General features: G+C 36.4%; 2 protein-coding genes across 2 annotated transcripts; one reads left to right on the top strand and one right to left on the bottom strand.

Moving 5' to 3' along the window:
* Positions 1-4318: 4318 nt before the first annotated feature.
* On the top strand, positions 4319-10070 carry LOC129281369 (peroxiredoxin-like 2A). Its single transcript, XM_064113149.1, has 4 exons — positions 4319-4728; positions 5550-5684; positions 6113-6227; positions 7626-10070. The coding sequence occupies exons 1-4, from the start codon at positions 4462-4464 to the stop codon at positions 7790-7792; spliced, it is 684 nt and encodes a 227-aa protein (XP_063969219.1). The 5' UTR covers positions 4319-4461; the 3' UTR covers positions 7793-10070.
* A 4576-nt stretch (positions 10071-14646) lies between these two features.
* Positions 14647-22805, bottom strand: LOC129281247 (uncharacterized). Its single transcript, XM_054917191.2, has 3 exons — positions 21235-22805; positions 18321-18583; positions 14647-16112 (listed from the first exon to the last, which is right to left on the bottom strand). The coding sequence occupies exons 1-3, from the start codon at positions 21320-21322 to the stop codon at positions 16023-16025; spliced, it is 441 nt and encodes a 146-aa protein (XP_054773166.1). The 5' UTR covers positions 21323-22805; the 3' UTR covers positions 14647-16022.
* Between the last annotated feature and the right edge of the window lie 373 nt (positions 22806-23178).

The raw sequence follows: 23178 nt of genomic DNA, 5'->3' as shown, positions 1-23178 counted from the left end.
AATCATATTCGCGCGGCCGATTGGGGAAAAATAATGGTGAAAAAAAAATTGGCCCCCCCCCTTTGGCGAAAGCTGGATCCACCCCTTCATCCTATTTATTTCTCTCCTTCCGTCCATCTCTCCATTCTTCCAGGAGCCGCGGAATAGTTTTGAAAAATGTTTTTTTAATTTTATTTCTACCAATAAAATTATTAATGAAAATAATGCGGTACAAAAATCAATGTCATTCTTCTTCCTGTTTTAAACTATATACGTGTACAAAAAAACGCACCACCAGCTAAAAAAAAAAAAAAAAACTTGGGGGTCACAACCCGAGCACCCCACTTCCCAGGGCCATATACAAGGATTCTAATTTATTAATTTTAAAGAAAGCATGAGACATCAATTGTTGGAAAAAAAATTAAAGAGACCTATTAATGACTGCATGTAGTCCTACCGGTACGCTAGATCTGCGCACAAAACTGCTTTCATATGACACGCAAAAGGGATGAATCTTAGTGGAAAAGTGGAATAAAGCAAACAGGATTTAGAAACTGTGGGTAATATGATACAAATTCTGCTAGCTTATTCGTACTATTATTTCTGGCCATTGTACTTAGATCAAAATTTTAATGTGGAAACATTTTTTTTTTTTTTTAATGATACAAATCGAGCGAGGCAAGCACAATGATATGGGGCAGAGTTCCAAGTCTTCATGCCCCAGACTGAATATATTTTGCATCAACTTACTCTAAAAACAAGTGTTTATGTTTTATTTTTTATTATTCATTTTTTAAGTATAAGGTAAAATTATAAGTCTCGGAGTGTCAGTTAATGCTGCAAAAGATGTATAAGGCTTACTCTTTTGCAGCACTATCCAGCTACCGCGGCGAGGACGCCCTCCGAGAAGGTAGCCATATCAAAACTAAAAACAAAAAATTCCCCTTAGATTACTGGTGGATCCAAGGGGCATAATTATCGAGAGCCAAAATTGTAATTTGTAATATAAGCATGCCCTTTTTACCCAAGCATGCCCCCTTGAAAGTGAGGATATATATATGTATGCCCTATTTTTTTGCTTGTCAATTTTTATGGACGAAATGACTTTCAATTTTTGGTAAAAAAATATTTTGTAATGCTCATCAAATTTGCATCGGGAAAATGTGCCCTCCATAGGCCATGTCCCCCCTAAATTTTAGGTGGGGACCATTGGCAGCGGAAATCAAAAATTTAGGGAGGGGGACCACCAAAATTTTGTGACAAGCCCCCTCCCCCAAAAAAGTTTATCAACCCAAATTTTAGGGGAGATCACATTAATTTTTTAGGGTGGTCCACTGGAATTTAGGGGGCACGCAGGAAAAAAAAATTGACAAGCAAAAAAAAAGGTTATCAACAAAAAAATTAGGGGGGGGGGGGGACGATCGTCCCCCCACCTCAAATTTAGGGGGGCACACCCCCCCCGCTGCCTATGGGGGATGTTGTTAGCTTTTTGGGGGGCTAAATTTTTTTTCGGCCCCCCCCCTTTTTTGTCAAAAATTTTGGTGCCCCCCTAAATTTTTTGACTGCCAGCGCTAACATGGCTAATAGTGCCCCCCCCCCCCCCCTTTGGAAATCCCGGACCCTCCCTTAATTGCCTAGATATAGATGTTTAAATAGTTAATTATTTTGAAAGTCAGAGTGCCCTCGCCCCCCCCCCCATGCTTTAGTTATCATGGCATAAAACTTATGTCATATCTAATCCTTATATCAGCAAGAGGTCAGAGCATACTATCCGTCACCAAACGACTGCATTTGAGCCATTCATTTTCCCTTTTCTCTTCTTTCTATTATTTTCTTGTTATTTAATCATTGTTTATTTGTATAAGCTCGGATCCGAGACTAACTGATACGGTGAACGTACTTTCGTTCGAGTTGTGTATTTGCGTAATAATAGACCGAGACGAGAAAGGACACGCCCACAATCCCTCGTTCAGTGCCGAGCTCTGTGCCGTACGTGTCGACCAAATTTCAAAGAGAAATTTGTACACAAATCTGTCACAATTCGGACCTAATTTCGCCTCAGATTAACAGATATTTAGATCTCTTTGGAACACTAAAAGTCATTCACTTGGGGTTTTTGAATATGCTGATTCAGGTGAGGTACTTTTCAATGCTTTTAAACATAGATTTTAAAAATTAGATTTTCGTTTTGGGATCCCTACTACATGATTTCAATGTGTACGCGATTGCAGCATTTGGGTGGATATCATTTGAGTGACTCGCTAATTTCTTTGTAATGTAGACCCCTATCAATTATATTTCAATGATTGCTGATTTAGCAGCATCAAAATAATTACTGTACTTCATTTAATCACAGTACTGATAGGTAACAAATATTGAAATTTTACGTGTTTGGGGAGGAATCACACTGGAATAAAGAAATAATTAACATTTGATTAAAATAAAGAAAAAGTAGGTGACATATTAGTTCCTTTATTTTCACACCGACCCGGTGCCCGTTTCATAAAGAGTTACAACTGTTGTAACTTTGCCAATATGGCAACTACCGTGGCAACAGGGCTCAGCAGCCAATCAAAATCAAGGTTCCCATGGATAGTTGCCATAATGGCAAAGTTACAACAGTTGTATCTCTTCATGAAACCGGCCCCAGGAGGTGAAGTCTGAAATTGAGCAAAATTTCACATTTCTTTGCCTTCTTATTTTGCATCTAATTTTGGTGAAACATGCACTATTTTGTTTATTTTTTCTCTAATTATCCAAAGTTCCAAACCACCTTTCTGTTAGAACTAGAAGTTGTGTGAACTTGTGTCATTTGTACTCTTCTATGGAAATCTACATTAAGTCATTTGAACTCTCTGCAATCTGCATGCTGAGTTAATTATTAAGATAGACTGTTCTATCGATTTTTTCTTTGATTATGGCTTTCCTTATTGCATTTGCAGCATTGATACAAATAGTTTTCCTTTAGGGGCTACTTTTCACACCTTACTGCCTAAATCCACAACATTGGAAAAGTTTTAAAGGGGGATCCAACCCCAATAAAAAGTTGTTTTGAGAGGAAAAAGAAAAATGAGACAAGTTGATAGGTAAAAGTTTGAACAATATTAAACAAACAATAAGAAAGTTATGAATTTTAAAGGTTGTAAATATTGGTAATCACTATAGCCATGGAGACTTCAAATTGGCCGCATATGTGATGTCATAGTGAATAATGTAAGGCAAGGACTACTCTTCCATGTACCCCATTACATAAAATGGCTAAAATTTCTTTAAAAAAAAAACTTTTACTACAAAATATATTTTTCTGTCATGAGGACATAAAACAATATACTACCTGGGTTATATTTAGTTTACTGCCCCAGGGGAATGGGTACTTGGGAGAAAACCACAAATCCCTGATAATTAAGTGCATGGCCTATGGGAAAGTTGTCCTTGCCCCTTGTCATAATTTACTTACCCAGTTGCCAATTTGCAATCTACATAGTCTTAGGGATCTCAATTTTAAAGCAGCAATAACTTTCTTATTGCTTGTCCGATTTCTCTCAAACTTTCACCATTCTGTTTTATTTATTTTTCTCCTTTCCAACACAACATTTTATGACCAAGGCTGGATTCCCCTTTAACATTGCAATGAATTTAACATTTTCAGGGCTCGGTTTTGAGTTTCCAGGGCTCTCTTGAGCATTTCAGGGGTGAAATCATCTGAGCTCTCATGTAATTTCCCCCTGGAATTATATCACTACGCTTGCTGGAGAAATGTAATTATTACAATTGTTTAATTTCATTACATGTATAGGAATGTGCAAGATTACAACATTTGTGTACAGGCGGTTAAATATCACCTCATTTGCATTATCTAAATTTCTTATACCAAGGGCCTGTAGAGGCATCATATCATGCATTGTCCTTGGAAATGAAGTATATCATCTTTAATTCAGAATCTAGATCTAGGTGAAACTTTAAATGAGTCTGAGTGCTCCAAAAGGTCTAGTCTCTAGGTTAGTACTGTAAAGTGCCATGTTGGGGTTTGTTTCAAATGGCTTGACAGAGTTCGAGATATTTATTTATTTCCTTCTGAATTTGGTTGATCAGTTTGTTATTTTGCAAGGTTATGAGGCAGTCCAGCATTTATTCCTATCTGAAATTGGTCGATCAGTTATTTAAAATGTTCAGCATTTATTTCCTTCTGAATTTGGTCAATTAGAGTTTGTGACTTTGAAATGTTATGAGGGTCTCCAGCATCTCTTTCCTTCTGACATTGGTTGATCCGTTTCTGACTTTGCAATGCTATGAGGAAGTCCAGACTCCAGCCTTTATTTCCTTCTGAATTTTGTTGTTCAGTTTGTGATTTTGCAATTTTATGAAGAAGTATAATAAAATATTTGCTGAAATCCAAGGATAACCAATTGTTGCACATTGTACAGCAATACATATTTGTGTGTCCTTTTGACAATCCTCTTTATTTCTTTCTCAAGACTCAACATGGCGCTGCTTTGGGGAGCAGCTGCAGCAGCGGTAGGAGGGCTGATCATTGCCAATATGGACTTCTGGTTGCCCAAGGGCGGAGCAGAAACTACCGAGGCTTACCTTGCGGGAGCCACCTTGCAGCTCCTGGGGGAGACGAAGCTCCAGTCCAAGATCAGCATGATGGATGAGGCTCTGAGAACATTCAAGGCAAAGGATCTGTGGAAGGAGACGGGGGCCGTGGTTCTGGCTGTTCGAAGGCCTGGATGATCTTTGTGCAGAGAGGTAAGTAAGCCACAAACCTTGAAGTACATACAAATAATGTAGGCTCTATTCTGGGGAACGTTGCGTATGCTGCTGTTGGTAACCTAGAATTATATCCCCATAAACTAGAAATGATAAAATTATAAAAATTTTTGTTGTTGAGGTCTGTATACTGCCAGTTATCCAGGAAGAAATGAGTGTGCAGTACCCAGAGTAATTCCTTCCATTGCAATTTTTCTTTAGACCCTTACCCCTCCCTCCACATTGACACCTCTTTATTTTTTTTCATGTCAAGGCCTATATGTTGCTTTTAATAATTAATTTGATACTTTCCCTCTGATATTCATAAACCAAATTGATAATACTTTTGCATTTCATATGCTGCAAGTGATATGAGTGAGTGATATGAGTTTAATGGTGAAAAAAATTATCAGGTTCCAGGAAAAATGAATAAACATGCAACTCTTCTCCCTAAAACTAGTGCTCGATGTCAGAAGCATACCAGGGGCCCGTCTTACAAAAAGTTGCGATTGATCCGATCAATCACAACTATGGAAAGCCAGCAAAGTTAACATATGAAATGCATGTTTGTTAAAAAAATTTCTAGATATGAATGTATATCATAAAGTCATTGATTTCTTAACAATTTGGCGTGTTTTTCTTTGTTTACAAAGGACATTTTGCAAATTTCCTGTAGAAAAAATTATGACACTGATGGATTTCCATAGAGTTATGATTGATTGGATCAATCGTAACTCTTTGTAAGACGGGGCCCAGGTCTTTGGCAATCACAATGATTTTCACATCATGAATTGTTTACTTTCTTTGTCTTTGTAATCTAGGAAGCTCAAGAGCTGTCCTCTCTGAAGCCAGAGCTGGATGCCCGAGGTATCCCGCTCTACGCCGTCCTCCTGGAACCAGGCGGCTTCAAAGATTTCTTGCCCTTCTTTTCTGGAGAAGTCTTCCTTGATAAAGAGGTAAGGGATTGGGGAGTAATTCATCAAAGAAAAAATTGGAATTGTAATTTCATATAATATGATTAATATCAAAATTGGGGAGGTGACACATTGAGCTTGTTCATTTCATATTCATGATAAATGTGTAGAAGTGTTTCTGCGAAATAAATTTGATCTTAAAAATTGTCAAAATACTTCGTAAATTTTGTATCCAATTTCGTATGAATTTTCCTTGTTTTGGGTGTGTTCAGTTTTGCTCTGTGTAAAAAATAAAAAAATTCACTCTTAATTTTTAAATATTGTATCACAATATATCAGAGTTAAATTTGTGCTTAAGTGTACTTGATTGTTTGTTGAGGGGTAGCTTTTCTCAGACTGCCACTCTTCTGGTGTTTTACTTGAATATTGATTCTTCTCATTTTTTCTTTGATGTTTATTCTGATGATTAGCTGAGATTCTATGGAGAGGAAAAACGAAACATGAGTATTTTCGGTCTCCTTCGTATCTCAAGTTTACTCAAAGCCAGGGAGAACAGTAAGCAGGGTATTCCAATGAATTATAAGGGTAAGTCTCAATATTATCCTTCTTTGAATTTTCACTTGGTCTACCAGCAGATCAGGGGCGGATCCAGGATTTTCCAAAAAAGGGAGGGGGGGGGCACATTTATCTGAGGAAAAAAAAGGTCCTCACTGCATTGAAAATATATGCTGTAACTTTCAGAAGGGGGGGGGGCACAATGGTGTAAGAAAGGCATATTTTTTTTACACTAAAAATATTGACTATGGCTCTCAAAGGGGGGGGGGCATTTGGATGTCCCCCCCCCCCACTCACTAATCCACCACTGCAGTAGATTAGTCTTTGTGCCATCCACTGTTTGGGTTTAATGTCTAATGGGAATGGGCCTGTTGCAGAATGACTATAATCATGAGCTGTGAAGCAGCAAGTTGTGGAGCACAGAGATTGCAGGGAATCCTGGTGGGTGTTTCATAAAGCTGTTCGTAAGGTTACGAACGACTTTACGCACGACTGGAACCTGTTCTTGGGTCACAACTCAATTACATAGGGATATCAGATAGCACAAGAAAGGATCACCAGTCGTGCGTAAAGTCATTTGTATCATACAAACAGCTTTATGAAACACCCACCAGGGCCCCGTCTTACAAAGAGTTACAATTGATCCGATCAACCTCAAGTACATGGAAATCCATCAATGTCATAATTTTTTCTTTAGGAAATTGGCGCAATGTCCTTTGAAAACAAAGAGAAGCATAGGATACTGGATTGTCAAGAAAACAGTGACTGTATGAATATCTATATATATCTAGAAAATATTTTGTACAAACATGTATTTTGGATGTTGACGTTGCTGGCTTTCCATAGTTGTGGTCGATTGGATCAATCGTAACTCTTTGGAAGAGGGGGCCCTGAAATTCTTGTCAAGTCTAGAGCTAAACCTAGTTTTAATTATCAGAATACCCCGTTTGGTCCATATTCTGAAATCCAGTTTAACTTAAGATGATGGTTCAACTCATTACTAAAATTATTGAAATCCCCAAAATGTCAGAAATTTTATTTAATGTGTATGTTTCTGATGTTTATTATTTATAGTGCCCTTTAATCATGCTTTATGGGGACGAAACTGATTTTAGTTGTCATTCCTAGGCAATTATGACTGAATTGAACCCCTCATTTTTGCTGAAAAGTTAAACTTCTTCTTTTAAAGATGATTGTCACAATTGGCTACCCATAGTTAAATGACAACTATAGACTATAGTTCAATTGGCTATACATAGTTAAACCACAACTTTAGACTAGAGCTCGAATTAAACCCTACTTCAGAATAGGGACGTTTGTATTTTAAGAAATAGAGACAGTTGTTGAACATATTTGACGGAGCAAGTGTGAAGTCCCCATTTCTCACGCTCCCTATTTGTATTCGTTTCTTCTATTTCTCTTGTTCAGGTCACGGCCTCACACTCGGGGGTGTCTTTGTTATAGGGCCCAGTGATCAGGGAGTTCTTTTGGAGTATCGCAATAAGGATTTTAGCGATCATGTCTCGAATGACAAGGTGCTTGAGGCAGTCAAGAAAATTGCTCCTTCTACCGACAACATATCACCAAAGTTGTAACTCTTCCAAAATTGTAATTCTTTGATATCTTGTTAAGCATATGAATGGAGATACATCATAAATGAATCAAACAAGTAATATTGTCAAATTTGGACCCATTTTTATAACTCCTTCTGTTGATTTATGAGGTATTATCAAGTCCATATGTTTCTAAAAACTTTTTTTCTTCACTTTTTACCTTTTTTAGGTATCATTAAAATCTAAGCTTTTGAATTTCCTCCCATTGCAATTCAGTGCGACATGCAGTCAAACGTACCCTTGCTAATCCCCCACAGGGGGTCATTTCATAAAGCTGTGAGTTATGCACGACTGGTGGCTGTGTCTTCTGGTGGATTTGGTGGGTGTTTCATAAAGCTGTTCGTAAGTTATAAATGGATTCATGTTAGCCGGTGATCCTTTCAAACAAACTAAATCAACATCGATAATAATGTAAGTTACGCACAGCTGATGGATGTTTCTTCTGGTAGATTAGGTGGGTGTTTCATAATGCTGTTCGTAATTTACGAATGACTTCACGTTGACCGGTGATCCTTTCTTACAACCTAAATCAACAATAATATAGGGTATATCATTTACCACAAGGAAGGATCAGCTGTCGTTCATAAAGTCATTCTTAACTAAGTTAACTTACAAACAGCTTTATGAAATGGTCCCCAGGCTCTCGATTGTTTGTATTCCCATCAGCTTATGTTGAAATCTGTCCTTTGTCTATCAATATTTTTGTTGTTAGCAATCATTTTATTGGAAATTTCAGTATTTTTTTTTTCAAAATAAATTTGATTCGGGCCAACACACTCCCATGATTTTAAACAGGGGTATCTCATTTACTTGTAGCTCAAGAAAGGATCGACAAGCTCTAATAAATTTGTAACTCAAGGCCCTGTCACATCGTCCCGTGCAAGCCTTGTGGGTGAGTTGTGGATGTTTGCCCGCAACTCGCCCGCAAAAATGTTTTGAGCATGTTCAAAACTTTTATGCATGCAAATCAGACTTGCGTGCGATTCTGCGTGTGAGTTGCGTGCGAGATACTGTCAATGCGGCCAACCTGCGTGTAGCAAAAATAGTTACCTACAAGTCACACGCAAGGCTTGCACGGAACGATGTTACTGGCCTTAACGAATAGCTCTATGAAATGCCCCGTGGTTTGCTTCTTATACAGAATTGATTTGCAATCGATATTTGCAATCAGTTGCTAGCATGTCTCTTGCAACACCACTATGGTCCTTACAAAATACAAAAATTATTCTATAATGACACTAGGGGCCCATCTTACAAAGAGTTACGATTAATCCAATCAACCTCCATTATATGGAAATCCATCAATGTCATAATTTTTCTCACAGAAAATTCACCCAATGTCCTGTGTAAACAGAGAAAAGCCCAACAATGTTTTGATCAAATATGCATTTTTGATGTTGATGTTGCTGGCTTTCCATAGTTGTTGATCGGATCAATCGCAAGTATTTGTAAGACGGGATCCTGATCTCCCATATTAGAACATTGGAGTTTTATTGAGTTTGAAATTCAAAATATAAAGCTTATTTTCTTCCTATCTAACCAATGATTTCCAAACCACATCTGTTGATAACATATTGAAGATATGACAATTATTTCTTTTCACAACAAATTTTATATATATATCCTCTTTTTGTGATAATTTTGTGTGTGATAAAACCGATGTTAAAACAAATGCAGCAAATGAATAGAAGGCCAAGCCTCAATTTTGGACAGTGAATGAATGTATTATTGATCTCTATGTTTTTTTGTTTTTTTTTTATTATGTTTCATTGATCTCTATGTTAATTCTGTTTACATTGTATTGTGAATTCATACTGGTTTTGTTTTACAAATATGCTTCCTCGATCAGTTCTCTTTGCATTGTTGCATAATTTTTCATAAAAGAGGATACTCTCAGAGAATGGACTACTCATTGAAAAGTGAGATTATTTTTTTACTTAATGTTTTGTTATTTGTATTGCGTCACTTTGATCTTGCTGCAGGTACATGTTCCTGTCTGTACCACCCAAATCGATTTCTTTTTACACATCACCAATGATGACTTTATTTCAAACACCCCTTGGTGCCAATAAGGTCTGATGTAAAACGATGTGTAGCAGTATTTCGATTGGGTTTACAGAGAGAACATGTAGCTGTTTTCGATGTCATTGGTTGATCGTTATGATGGATTTAGTGATATGTCAGGCTTGTGAAATTATGAACAATGAATATTAATATATTGTTGAAGAATGTCTGTGTAATAAACCACTGAATTACTGAATTATGAAATGAGTTCTGTTCGTTTTTGTCTCACCTGCATAGCAGAGTGAGACTATAGGCGCCGCTTTTCCGACGGCGACGGCGGCGGCGACGGCGGCGTCAACACCAAATCTTAACCTGAGGTTAAGTTTTTGAAATGTCATCATAACTTAGAAAATATATGGACCTAGTTCATGAAACTTATACATAAGGTTAATCAAGTATCACTAAACATCCTGCATGAGTTTCACGTCACATGACCAAGGTCAAAGGTCATTTAGGGTCAATGAACTTTGGCCGAATTGGGGGTATCTGTTGAATTACCATCATAACTTTGAAAGTTTATGGATCTGATTCATGAAACTTGGACATAATAGTAATCAAGTATTACTGAACATCCTGTGCAAGTTTCAGGTCACATGATCAAGGTCAAAGGTCATTTAGGGTCAATGAACTTTGGCCAAATTGGGGTATTTGTTGAATTACAGCCATAAATTTGAAAGTGTGTTGGTCTAGTTCATAAAACTTTGACATAATAGTAATCAAGTATCACTGAACATCCTGTGCGAGTTTCAGGTCACATGATCAAGGTCAAAGGTCATGTAAGGTCAAAGAACTTTGGCCACGTTGGGGGTATTTGTTGAATTGCCATCATATCTCTATAAGTGTATTGGTCTAGTTCATAAAACGTGGAAATAAGAGTAACCAAGTATCACTGAACATCTTGTGCGAGTTATAGTAGTTTTCAAAATCAGCACTGCTGCTATATTGAATCGCGTGATGCAGGTGAGACGGCCAGAGGCATTCCACTTGTTCTGAATTAAAAGTCGAGTTGATTTTTATTTTGATGGATGGAAAAGACTGGATGGCATTTTTTCTGTTGAAAGATGAATTTGATTTCGATGAATGGAAAAGAGTGGATGGTGTTTTTTACAATTTGAAAGCTGAATTGGATTTTGATAAATGAAAAAGAATGGGTTGTTTATGTTTTGTTTGTCGCTGAATTTTATTTTAATGAATGGAAAATAATGGGTTGGGGTTTTTCCATTTCAAAGCGGAATTCTGTTTTGATGAATGGATGGTATTTTTTCCATTTGAAAGATGAATTTGATTGAGAAGTTACCTCAGCCAAATAAATATATCCAAGGTGCTGTTTTCATTTTATAGAAGATTTCCACGTACGCACACACAACAATTGATGATTCACAGTAAAATGGCGCCATCTATGATCTAGAGGCAATAATTTTTTTAGTAAATGTCTATACTGGAAATAGTAAACTACTGTCTTCATTGGCAAAATGATATCAAAATCATTTTCCATGATAGAGTTTATGAATCTGGTATTAATTGTAGTCCAAAAAAAATCACCTGATCTTGTGATAGACTTAAAGGACAAGTCCACCCCAACAAAAACTTGATTTGAATAAAAAGAGAAAAATTCAACAAGCATAACGCTGAAAAATTCATCAAAATCGGATGTAAAATAAGAAAGTTATGACATTTTAAAGTTTCGCTTCATTTCACCAAACAGTTATATGCACATCTCGGTCAGTATGCAAATGAGGGAACTGATGAAATCACTCACTCACTATTTCTTTTGTATTTTATTATATGAAATATGAAATATTTTGATTTTCTCGTCATTGTCATGTGAAATGAAGTTTTATTCCTTCCCGAACACGTGGAATTCCATTTTTTTTACATTTTGTGGTTCAGGCAAGGAGGTCCTAATCGTCAAGTTCGTAAAAATTTAATTATTGTATAATTCAAACAATAAAAAACAAAATAAATAGTGAGTGAGTGACATCATCAACTCTCTCATTTGGATGTTACTGGCTCGTTCACATAACTATTTTGTTAAAAATAAGCGAAACTTTGAAATGTCATAACTTTCTTATTTACATCCGATTTTGATGAAATTTTCAGCATTGTACTTGTATGATTTTTCTCTATTGATTCAAATCAACATTTTTCTGAGGTGGACTTGACCTTTAATAAAATGGAAAGTTAAAGTATATTTCTATGATGAAATTACAAATTAATTACAAAGGCCCATAAAGATGTTGATTTTCATTTGAAGTACAAATGAAATTGATGAGACAATTGTTAGGTCAATATTGAGACCTTCAGAAGCAGATGTTAATGTTACCATGGTAACAGGGCTCAGCAGCCAATCAAAATCAATGTTACCATGGTAGTTGCCATAATGGCAAAGTTGCAACAGTTGTAACTCTTCATGAAACAGCCCCTGTATTAAACTCACAAAGAGTAATTGGAAGTCAGTCATGCAACAAGGCTATAGCCCGTATATCAAGTAATTGGTTATTAATTTTTTCCTTTATAAGGTCTCCAATAAAATCTGAATTGACACATGAATTGGGGTCGAAGTTCATATGACCCATTTCTTCTAGACTTAACGGGAATGTTTGAAAACAATATTTGATGTCCCCACTTACAAGCTTAAAGGGGAATTTCACCCTGACAAAAAGTTTATTGTAAAAATAGCAGAAAGAACTAATAAAAAGTATTGGTGAAGGTTTGAGGACCCATCAAAGATCCATCAAAATAATGTCAGCGAACAGCCGGCCGACAACCGGCCGGTATTACAAATTTAAGGACGAGTCCACCCCAGCATAAAGTTGATTTGAATTAAATGAGAAAAATCCAACGAGCATAACACTGAAAATTTCATCAAAATCAGATGTAAAATAAGAAGGTTAATATGTCATTTTTAAGTTTGGCTTAATTTAAAGGACAAGTCCACCCCAACAAAAAGTCGATTTGAATCACCATATATATGTATATATATTAGACGAAAAGTCACCTTCATTTTGAAGCGAAACCTTTTTCTTTTTGCTTGTGAATTAGCACCCCTGTTATCAAAATGTTCACAGGGCCCTGTATTATATATAAAGAAATGCATTCCAAATTGATTATACTTTATTTTTCACACATCATTATGTCATTTTAATGAATTACAGAGTCTTGTGTTAAAACACTTTTCTACCATCAAGATAAAGAATTTTAGGAGAGGGGGAAAAAGAGCCCCCCAAATTAGGTCTATTCGCCATGCTTCTACTCATCATTTAACGTTTTGGATTACGTACACTAACCCAAAGATTATGTTTTATAAGAACGATATCCAGTATAATAGATTAGAATGCATAGTATTTTCTTCATAATGCATTTCAATATCATCACCATCGTTATTAATATGAGTAAAAAGAAAATACCCGAACGACAGAATGAAAATTGTTGAAAAATGAAAATTTTGAAATCAGTTTAAAGAAATATAATTCTGTATATGGTCCGCGGTCGGATGCATGGTTACGTGCCAACTGATGCGTATCAACACTGATGTTCTTGGTCATTTTCATAATGTAAAACGATTCTGTCGGAAAAGCTAGATTTTCTTATTTTTCCGCAAGAAGTTATCAGTTAGAGCAGTGATTAGTTTTAAAGGGATGGTCCGGGCTGAAAATATATCTCAATACATAGAGTACATGTAGAATTCACTGAGCAAAATGCCGAAAATTTCATCAAAATCGGATAACAAATAATAAAGTTATTGAAGTTTAAAGTTTAGCAATATTTTGTGAAAACAGTCGTCATGAATATTCATTAGGTGGGCTGATGATGTCACATCTCCACTTTCCGTTTTCTTATGTTATTAAAAAAAATCATAATTTTTCCATTATTTCATACTTGTGTGAATAATATGTCTCCCTTATAATGAAATAAGTTGCAGCAATAAATATCTAATGCACTTAATCAGTTGTCAATCCAATTTTTCTAGTTCTTGGATGAAAAAATTTGAATAAACCTAATTTCATATAATAAAATACAAAAGAACAAGTGGAGATGTGACATCATCAGCCCACCTAATGAATTTTCATGACGACTAAACTAAACTTGCTAAACTTTAAAATTCAATAACTTTGTTATTTGTTATCCGATTTTGATGAAATTTTCGGCATTTTTCTCAGTGAATTCTACTCTATTTATTAAGCTATAAATACTTTCAGCCCGGACCATCCCTTTAATAATGTTTCATTACAATATCCACGCACCCGACACCAACGCGCATGCCCATGTACACACACCCTCATCATGCACCCCCACACTGCAAAAACTGTGGTGTTAACCGGTGTACATAGAGGACCACACCAGTTATTTTACTCGGTGTTAAATCGGTGGTGTTAGTTTAACACCTATAGGTGTTATTACAACACCTTTGGTTGTTACATTTACACTCTTTGGTGTTATGTTCAATCTCTAGGGTGTAATTTTAACACCTCGGGGTGTGGTCCTTTATTAACACCAACTGGTGTCAGTTTTAACACCACAGTTTTTACAGTGCACACACTTCTACATACGCACCCCCACGAACCTGTAACAATATAATTTGCTGTTGTAGACCGAATCAGAAAGAGGCAATTTTTTGGTCAAAGGGGTAAAGCAAGATCCCGCCATCCCTCCTCAAGTTCACTCCCACCTCAACGGCCACCACCATGGAATGTCATATCATTGGCCATCAACAATGATTCGCTCTTTATTCTCCAATTGATTTCATTAATAAAAGATACAAGTATAAAAAATCAGTGACTAATGGATTTTATTTTTGTTTATTTCTTGCTCGTCTGATGTTATAAAAAGCTCTATACATGTTTACAAAGTTAACCACGGTCGTACACGATAGTACATACGAAATACAAGGTAATTCGATCATACAGAATGGTGTCGACCATCAAAAAGGAAAAGGAAAACGTGTCATATAATGTTCACCTAAAACATAACGATCAGTAATTTAGGGACAACTCAATTTAATAGCAGAGTGATATCAATGATCGAAAGAGCTTCACAAAAGGAACGACTTCTTCAGATTTGAATTTTGATTGTTTCAACGCCCCTATTTAGAATCACTATTAAAAAAAATAATGATAATTTCTGGGGAGTATTTTATGGTAAATGACGAAGCACGATCTTGAATGTGAGCGATGTTATTCACTGACAAAATTTAATTTGCTCTGCGCCAATGATCATGGCCAGTGTAACGATTCAATTAGTTCACCCGTGCTAGGTTATAACAAAATTAATATAGTCAGTGAAAATTGATATTTGTTGAAATGCTTTTTATCGCTTGAAAGCACCCTTTACCCACTTCATAACGCACTTGCGTGCACATGGAAACACACATGATTCATATTATTTACAATAAATCAAGTACAATGCCATTATATACACACGTTAATACTGCATCAAATTAATGGTATATACACAAAATTCAGCTGCGTCAAAAGCACATTTGCCTCTCGTAGATTCACTTTATATAATTTATTACCAATATTATTTTGTTCATGATTTATTCATTTATTTTTTCATTTATACATTTTTATTTTTTATTTTTTATCTTTTTATTTTTTTTTTTTTTTTTTTTTTGGGGGGGGGGGTGGGTACCTTTCTGTTCCATTTCATTTTGAATGAGAAATAGCTCATCTGTACATGATAATATAGGCCTAGGCCTAAAGATCGCTGTACTAAAAAATTAACTTTGAGGTCTATTATTGATAGGGTGATTAAATATCCATCAATCAAATATTTCTGGGAGTTGAAAATAAGGTGTATGTCATATCGATACATATATATATATATTTTTTTTTTACGATCGGAGGAAATCAGGAGAGTGATGGGGGGGCGGGGCGGGGCGAGGGGGTCAAAAAGCGTACATATTCATGTTGTCATGTTGGTTCCGAACAGTGTCATATCATTCTGATCTAGATGGATGACAGACTGATTTCGTCGTCATCGTTCTCGTCCTCGTCGACCATGACCATTCTGTTCAAGGACGGACATCGCCGTCCAGCTCCAAGTCGATGTCCTATAGAAACGTAGTCTAGACATTGATCGAGCAAAGACGAAATGGTATATCGTGATCTTGGGATGCATATATCAGTTTGACTTGAATACCGTTTCTTCATTCTGTGGGGAAAGCATTTCGACATCGTACGATTCCGTCAACGAAGCACCGACACGTCAGATCGCCATCAAAGAAATTTGTGTTGACCTGTGTTTGTAAAGAAAAATTAATGTTATCGTTACTGTTAGTCATACAGAAAGCCCACATCCCTGGGAAGGATGGGAGAAAAAAAATGAATGTCTAAATGTCTTGGGCGGCGGTGGCGCAGGTGCAATCTTAGGAAAGAGGGTTCTTCGAGGGTTTATACTTGTTCAGTATTTTGAAACGATTAAATGTTACCTAAAGCACTTAATAATTACCTTATACCGTCTCTTTGTAACCTTCTTACGTTCTTTAAAGAACTTGGACACGTAAAGAAACTTTTGAAAACTTTTTTTTCACCGAGGGTTCCAAAAGCGGGACATAGGTGTTAATTTTGTTTTCTGTGGGGTGCACAATTTTTTTTAGGTGAGAAAATAGATGAATAAAGATAAGATAAGATAAAATAAGATAACATAGAAACAAGAATGGTATACATTATAAGAAATACGCCCGTAGCACTTTTCCTCTTTTTCTTCCTGATTATTTTCATTTAGGTCAGGCAAGCGACCCTGAAACAGACCCAGGGACGCCGGCGCCACTGACCGGGTCCTAGTTTTTCCCCGGAACCAACCATTAAGGCCACCGTACTTTCGTCTGCAAAGATTATAATTACACAATGATTTCGATCTGTTTCCTGTAACTTTCGGAAATGTTTGTTTATCACCCCCGATCGACGTCCTTCTTGTAAAATTTTACTTGATTAGAAAGGCAGGCAGTTAACCTCTCTCTCCCCAGGGTATAAGTGTTCGCGCATCTGTATTATGGAATCAGTAATGGAATCACTTTAATGAAAATACTCTTTTAATTTCATTTAGTGGTTTAGGCGAACAAACTACACCTATAACAAAAGAGGGGGGGGGGGGCAATTGAAAAATATCGTGCGCTGTTTTTTTTCGGGGGGGGGGGGGTGGATGTCATGTAGATGTTCAGCCCCTTTCCCGCCTTCCATCAGTGCGAGTGATTATTTTATAAACCTGGCGATATTCTGAAATGACCATGTAAATTTATTAAAGAATATTACAAAAGTTTTAAAGAAAACTCTATAATTGTGCTACGCTGTCTGTGAATATAGAGGTGGGAAAGGTAGGAGGCTCAAACAAATTTTATGTGGAAAAGAGTAGGATGCTGCAACAGATCCCCCAACTGTTACCCACACATGCCAGACACCCCCTCCTCATTATCACCATACCAAACTATACCCCCTTGAAAAGATTGGGCAAAAAAACCCCCAATTTTTAACCATCACTGGGCAACATAGTACTGTCCACACAACTATTGGTTAAAATCTGTCCAAATTGGGTAATAAAAACTAATAATTGGGTAATAAATTGGCTCAATTGGATAATAATTGCCCAAAATATTTTACCAAGATACATTACCTAACACAGTGGACAGTATGTTGCCCAACATTTTAAGTGTGTAATAATACTTGATACACTTATACGGCTCTTTTCCCATAAGGCCCAAAGCGCCTACAATGAAAATACTTAAAATAACTATGAAACTACAAACTACGGTGGGTTTTTAATGCCTTTTAATCAAAATAGTATGATTAGTGTGAAGTTCAGTTCAAAACTTGTTTTAATTATTAAATACTCAAATACTTCACCCTCCTCCACACACCAAAATGTAAAGTACAATAAGGACGAGGGATTTAATCCAAAGGATAATGATTCGATACATTCTTATTGATTCGATGTGCACATAATAACATTCATAAATATCAGCATTTTTGCTATACCTTTGGAAATAGGGACATGCCGATATTAGCTCATGAATAATGGATAAGCGTTTTCCCAGGGTCGAAATTCAATAGCCTTGTTAAAACAATTTTTTCCAAAAGTCATTATTTTCACACCGTGATTTTTTTTCTAGACCTGTCAAAGTAGTTAGTTTTCCATGACCTTTAATATGTAACCCGGTCCCCCTCCCCCCCCCCCCCCCAGTTTGTTGCAGAAAACTAATATATCATTGACCCGAACTAATTTTTATTTTTTAAGTGAAAGCAATATTTGTCAAAACATTCAAGAGAAACTCATCATAGAGCATCGAACGTCATGAATTACATAACAATTTAAGAATCGCTGACGCAAGCATCAAAATCGTGTATATGGGAAGCTGATTGTTCGATCTTAGGAACTTAATAGAATAGCGCTCCAATGTTTGTTTAAAACCTTTTTAGTTCATAGGTTGAAGTTTTCAAATTTTACTTACTAGAACAACTTCATTCTTGTAGTTACAGCTCGTTTCGGTTATTCCGCACAGGTCTCTCGATGTGCACACGTCCTTGTAGCCGTCGAGGCGGACCTGCCCCCTTGGACACGCCCACCCGCTCACACACATTCGAATGCATGGCCAAGAGCCCGAGGGTGGTTCGTTGAGCACGTCCTCGCATGTGTATGACTGGCATACTGGCATGCACTCTCGGAATGTGAGGTCGTTGTTGATTGGACACTGTTGCGGTGGGCGGGTTCTACCTGTGGATGAAGGGGACATTTCTATTGGTTAAAAGTTGAATGATTGACAGATCAATTATTTACTCTTATCGAAAATAAAATCGTCGTTGATTGGTCAATGTTCCGCATGGATTTGTGTTCCAATGTAGCAAATAGGTGCGATTTTGGTAATAAAAATGATTTAAAAGAATTAAAGACATTTCATTGGACATTGTAAAAAATTGGTTTCCTTGAGTCACAATTGGCGTTTATCTATGAAATCCACCCCGAAAACAAGTTTATCAAATATCAAAACGCTGAAAATGTTCATAACTATTGGAAGGTTGTGACATCTTTAAGTCACGCTTATTATGCACAACATGGGTGGTACACAAAATTCAATCATAAAGCAGATGATGTCACACACACACACACCCACCATCACACCCTCACACATACACCCTCACATACGCATTTCTTTTGAATTTTATTCATACGAAATTATGTTTATTCAAACTGTCCTCTGAGAATGGAAAAATTGATTTGCAACTGATTTAATGTGTAAGATAATCATTACTACAACTTATTGTGTTACAAGGGAGATAATTATCTGATGAAAATATGAAATAGAATTCCGATATCATGTAATAACATAAGAACAAGGAAAGTGGGGACATGACATCATCAGCCCACCTATTGCATATTCATGTAGGTGTGCATATTATAATAACTTTGTTATTTATTATCAGATTTGATGAAATTTTCAGCGTTTTGCCCGGTGAATTTTACTTTATTTATTTACATATGAGTATTTTCAGCCCGGAGAGCCCATTCTTCCTAGGTGTATTTATCGATGCAATGAGAATATATATCAAATAAGTATGTAGGCCTAATATTTCCGACCATTTCAAAATAACATACACATATACGATAGCCTATGAGATTGAAAATTGTACACAGGTGAATACAAACCGACATACATTTTGGAGGGTAAACAAATCATGATTGAAATTTTTACCAATATTTCATATCAATCATACTAAATTTAGTTATAATGGCCTATCATGATTGTGTCAGACGACAGTGACATGTTCCTTACAACAGATGATATTGTGAAACCTACGAATCGAATGACGTCTTGTGCGGAATAACTGAATGAATCTTTACTCAGGATCAGCGTTACTTTAGGGGACGAGAAAGCCAAATTCTGACGTAATTTTTTCTCATTTAATGGGGAAGTTGTCAAAGTTTTGACAAAAAGATTATAATAATAGTAACACTAATAATACTCAATTTTTATATAGCGCAAATTACAGTTAAGTCTCTTAGCGCTCTTAAAGGTAGTATGAGAAAGAAAGAGAGAGAGAGAGAGAGAGAGAGATAGAAAAGGACAAAACACAATCATATTGAGCCTAAATACAATAATAAACATAACCTTAAAACATTATTATTGTAAAAATATCAGAAAAAATAATAAATATTGCCAAAGGTTTTAGGAAAATCCATCAAAGTATAAAAAAAAGTTATTAGAATTCTGATTATTAAATTTGTGACGTCATATGCGAGCAACTTTCCAACATATAGTATGGCAAACAATAAAATATTATTTTCTCAGAAACTTGAAAATGGGTTTTATTATACCTTCAGTATATCAATACACAAAAGTCATCACAAACTTTAAAAAAAATCCTAAACTTAAAATTCTAATAACTTTCTTAATCTTTAATGCATGATTTTTCTCAAAACTTCACGGCTTCGCCAATATTTATTTTTCTGCTATTTTTACAACAAACTTTTCTTCATGATAAACTCCCCCTTTTAGGGTATAAACCCTGGCTCTAAATGCAAAAGAGCAAATCTAATCCATTCTCACTCACCCCTCGGAGTGATATTATGGACCAATCTCTTTGGAGTGAACTGGTAATCCTTATAGAGTGCATTATAGATCATTCAAGAGTGAACTGTGCACATTTTTTTTTTTCACTCCAAAAAAGGTTAAATCCACTTTAAAAGATTCTCACTTTAAAAGGAGTGACATCGTCTCGCGTTGAGATGTGTGTCGTTAGGGACCAGATTAACACTTTTGCATTCAGACTCAAAAAGTAGTCTTTCTTTATTTTCGTCTTCTTTTCCACCTATTTTTTTTCTCACTACTTTAAAGATCATCTCCCGTATCTGACTTGCCCCTCCCACAACCATAGGGCATCGAGCGAGGATTCATTACCAATTTCACTAACTAAATATCAATAATGACTTTTAAAGCAAATATAATAAGTTATGGAATGCTATACGGGGTTGCCACGCAGCCAAGCTAAGCTTATAGTGGCAACCCCCGCAGCCTTCTTAAATCGTTATGGACAATACAACTTTGTTCTTTGTTTTTATTGTTAGATAAAATTTGTTTTACTTTTTTTTGGTTGTATTTTCTTAATTAATTTTTTATATGGATAAAGAAATCAATAAAATGAAAAATGAAATAATCATTTTGACAATATGAAACACTTATGTCATTAATGATTAGTTGCCGGCAAAAATAGTGGCATTTGGTCGAAAGAAAATGATTGTCCTCTTCTTCACAAACGAAAATTGTAGTTAAGTCCATGGTGAAATAGTGTCTTGATTTTTCAGAGGAAATAAGTTTATACTTTTTTGTTGTTTCTCTTGGAAATAACATGTAAATATTCCAGACTTACCGAATATGGGCATCGTGTAGCATTCGCCTACTGTGATGAGACAGAACAGAAGAGATATAGTAGAGCACAAACACGCGTACAAATCCATGGCGGCAGAATGGAGTTCTTTTGTTGAAAATGCTCTTCAAAATTGGAGAAAGGATATTTATATGGATAGAAGAATGAAGAAAACAGAGACGTGAATGTTTTTATAGATCGGATTCGACGACGTATGGGTGTTGACGTCGTTTAAACTATCCGCGGTTCAACAGCTGAGAACAAATTTGGATAGAAAGGTGACGACTGGACGACGTCACTTGGAAAGTATGATTCTCCTTTTGAAGCGATGGTCTCAAATATGGGCTCAAAAGATATTGTGAGTAAAACTATCCAGAAAGTTCAAGTTTTCAAGTTTGTCTGCGGTAATTTTGGTCTTCCAGGTTTTTAGATGACTGCAAAAAAGCACGTGATAATGAGAGTAGTGTCTGCAGGGAAATGAGTGTCCAAGGTGTGTGCAGAAATTGAGACCACAAAAAGTGCAACGTGCGCGTTGGCGGATTTAGAAAGCGGAGAGTCGAGTTCTAACTTTGATAGAGTTTTTATTACCTTCGAAACCAATCCTGATGAGGAAAAGTTTAGTGCGAATCTAGAGGCGGGGGGGGGGGGGGGCAGAGGAGGAATTTACATGCCCCTCCCTTGGGGAAAATTGTATATTATGACTTCCCTTTAAATTGGAAGTGCCTCATGCTTTGAATTTAGTGCCCATTTTTTTGTAGAAATATATATTGTTCTAATTGACTAGCTGTCAGATTTTTAAAGGCGTAATAAGCATCTTGACGAGTAATTATTCAGCTTTCTCTGGCAAATTCGATTTGCGAACGACATTTATTTTTCCTCTTCTTGCCATCCTTAACCTCATCATCATCTTCACCATCATCATCAACACCACAATAAACTTCAGTTTCTGGCAACGCCCCATTTCGGCCTAAAACATGCAAGTATTGGCGCCAGCATTCATGGTAGCTGGTGTAGTGAGGTGAAAAAGGCAAATCACCAGCCTATAAGGTGTATATTTTAAACTACTACAACTCAGTAAGTTTTGACTTCTATTCTGCATGAAGGGGAAGGGGCAAGCTTAACGATTATGTTCAATTTTCAGGGAATACGAAGGCGAGAAGATGAAAGTGATCGAGCGAGCGGTATAAGCTTGTGCATTTTGCTTTATAGTGAACGCTCTGTTGCACATACTGTTTTTCACATGTATTTTTTTCTGTTTCTGTTTCTGTTTCTGGTAACTCCCGTAGGAACTCGGCAAACTGATTTTTGCTGGTAAACACCAAGCTGGTATATAACCAATTACCTAGGAGACATTTTACGTCTAGGTTAATCAGTCATAGTGGCTGAAGTTATAGACGGCAGATATTACTCTCTTGTCTTTTTATCAAAGTGGAGACAGCGGCAGAGTGGGGAATCGAACTCGCAACCTTGAAATTATGAGTCCAATGCTCTAACCACTGGACCATATGCGGAGCTCTTTGTAGTTACCATAATGATTAAAACCGTGTTACGTTCCATGTAGGTCCTAATCAAGTGACCCCTTTCGATTCCCGGACTCCAATCACTTAAAAAAAATGGTCTGTCTATACACGCCTCCGTTCAAAAGATAGGTGTGATGAGTGGCATGGAAAGTGGGTGAAACCGATGGTAAAGGTTATAGTAAATGTTACAGTCACACTCACGAAGCTGACCCCAAACCGACCGATATATAATACCATTCAAAATAACGTATTATCTTTGATCGGTCTGGAGTCGGTTTCGTTGGTGTGACTTCGGCATCATGGATCCGTTTCGTATAGAGCTATTATAAGTAGGTCCATGGTTATAATAACAAATGAACGATATCTCTAACCAATTTACTATCACCCAATCAGATTGAACGATTTCAGTAGCTTTTCACTGTTGATG

The sequence above is a fragment of the Lytechinus pictus genome, chromosome 18 (assembly GCF_037042905.1).
Source record: "Lytechinus pictus isolate F3 Inbred chromosome 18, Lp3.0, whole genome shotgun sequence".
NCBI lineage: Eukaryota > Metazoa > Echinodermata > Echinoidea > Temnopleuroida > Toxopneustidae > Lytechinus > Lytechinus pictus.
This window is presented reverse-complemented; position numbering and strand designations above follow the sequence as displayed.

What these genes read in the sequence shown, in the direction of transcription:
- LOC129281247 (XM_054917191.2), bottom strand. Translation starts at nt 21,322, where the DNA reads ATGGATTTGTACGCGTGTTTGTGCTCTACTATATCTCTTCTGTTCTGT. An exon ending in CTACACGATGCCCATATTCG is followed by an intron (nt 18,584 to 21,234) that starts GTAAGTCTGGAA and finishes CTTCATCCACAG; the next exon opens with GTAGAACCCGCCCACCGCAA. An exon ending in ACAAGAATGAAGTTGTTCTA is followed by an intron (nt 16,113 to 18,320) that starts GTAAGTAAAATT and finishes TTACAAACACAG; the next exon opens with GTCAACACAAATTTCTTTGA.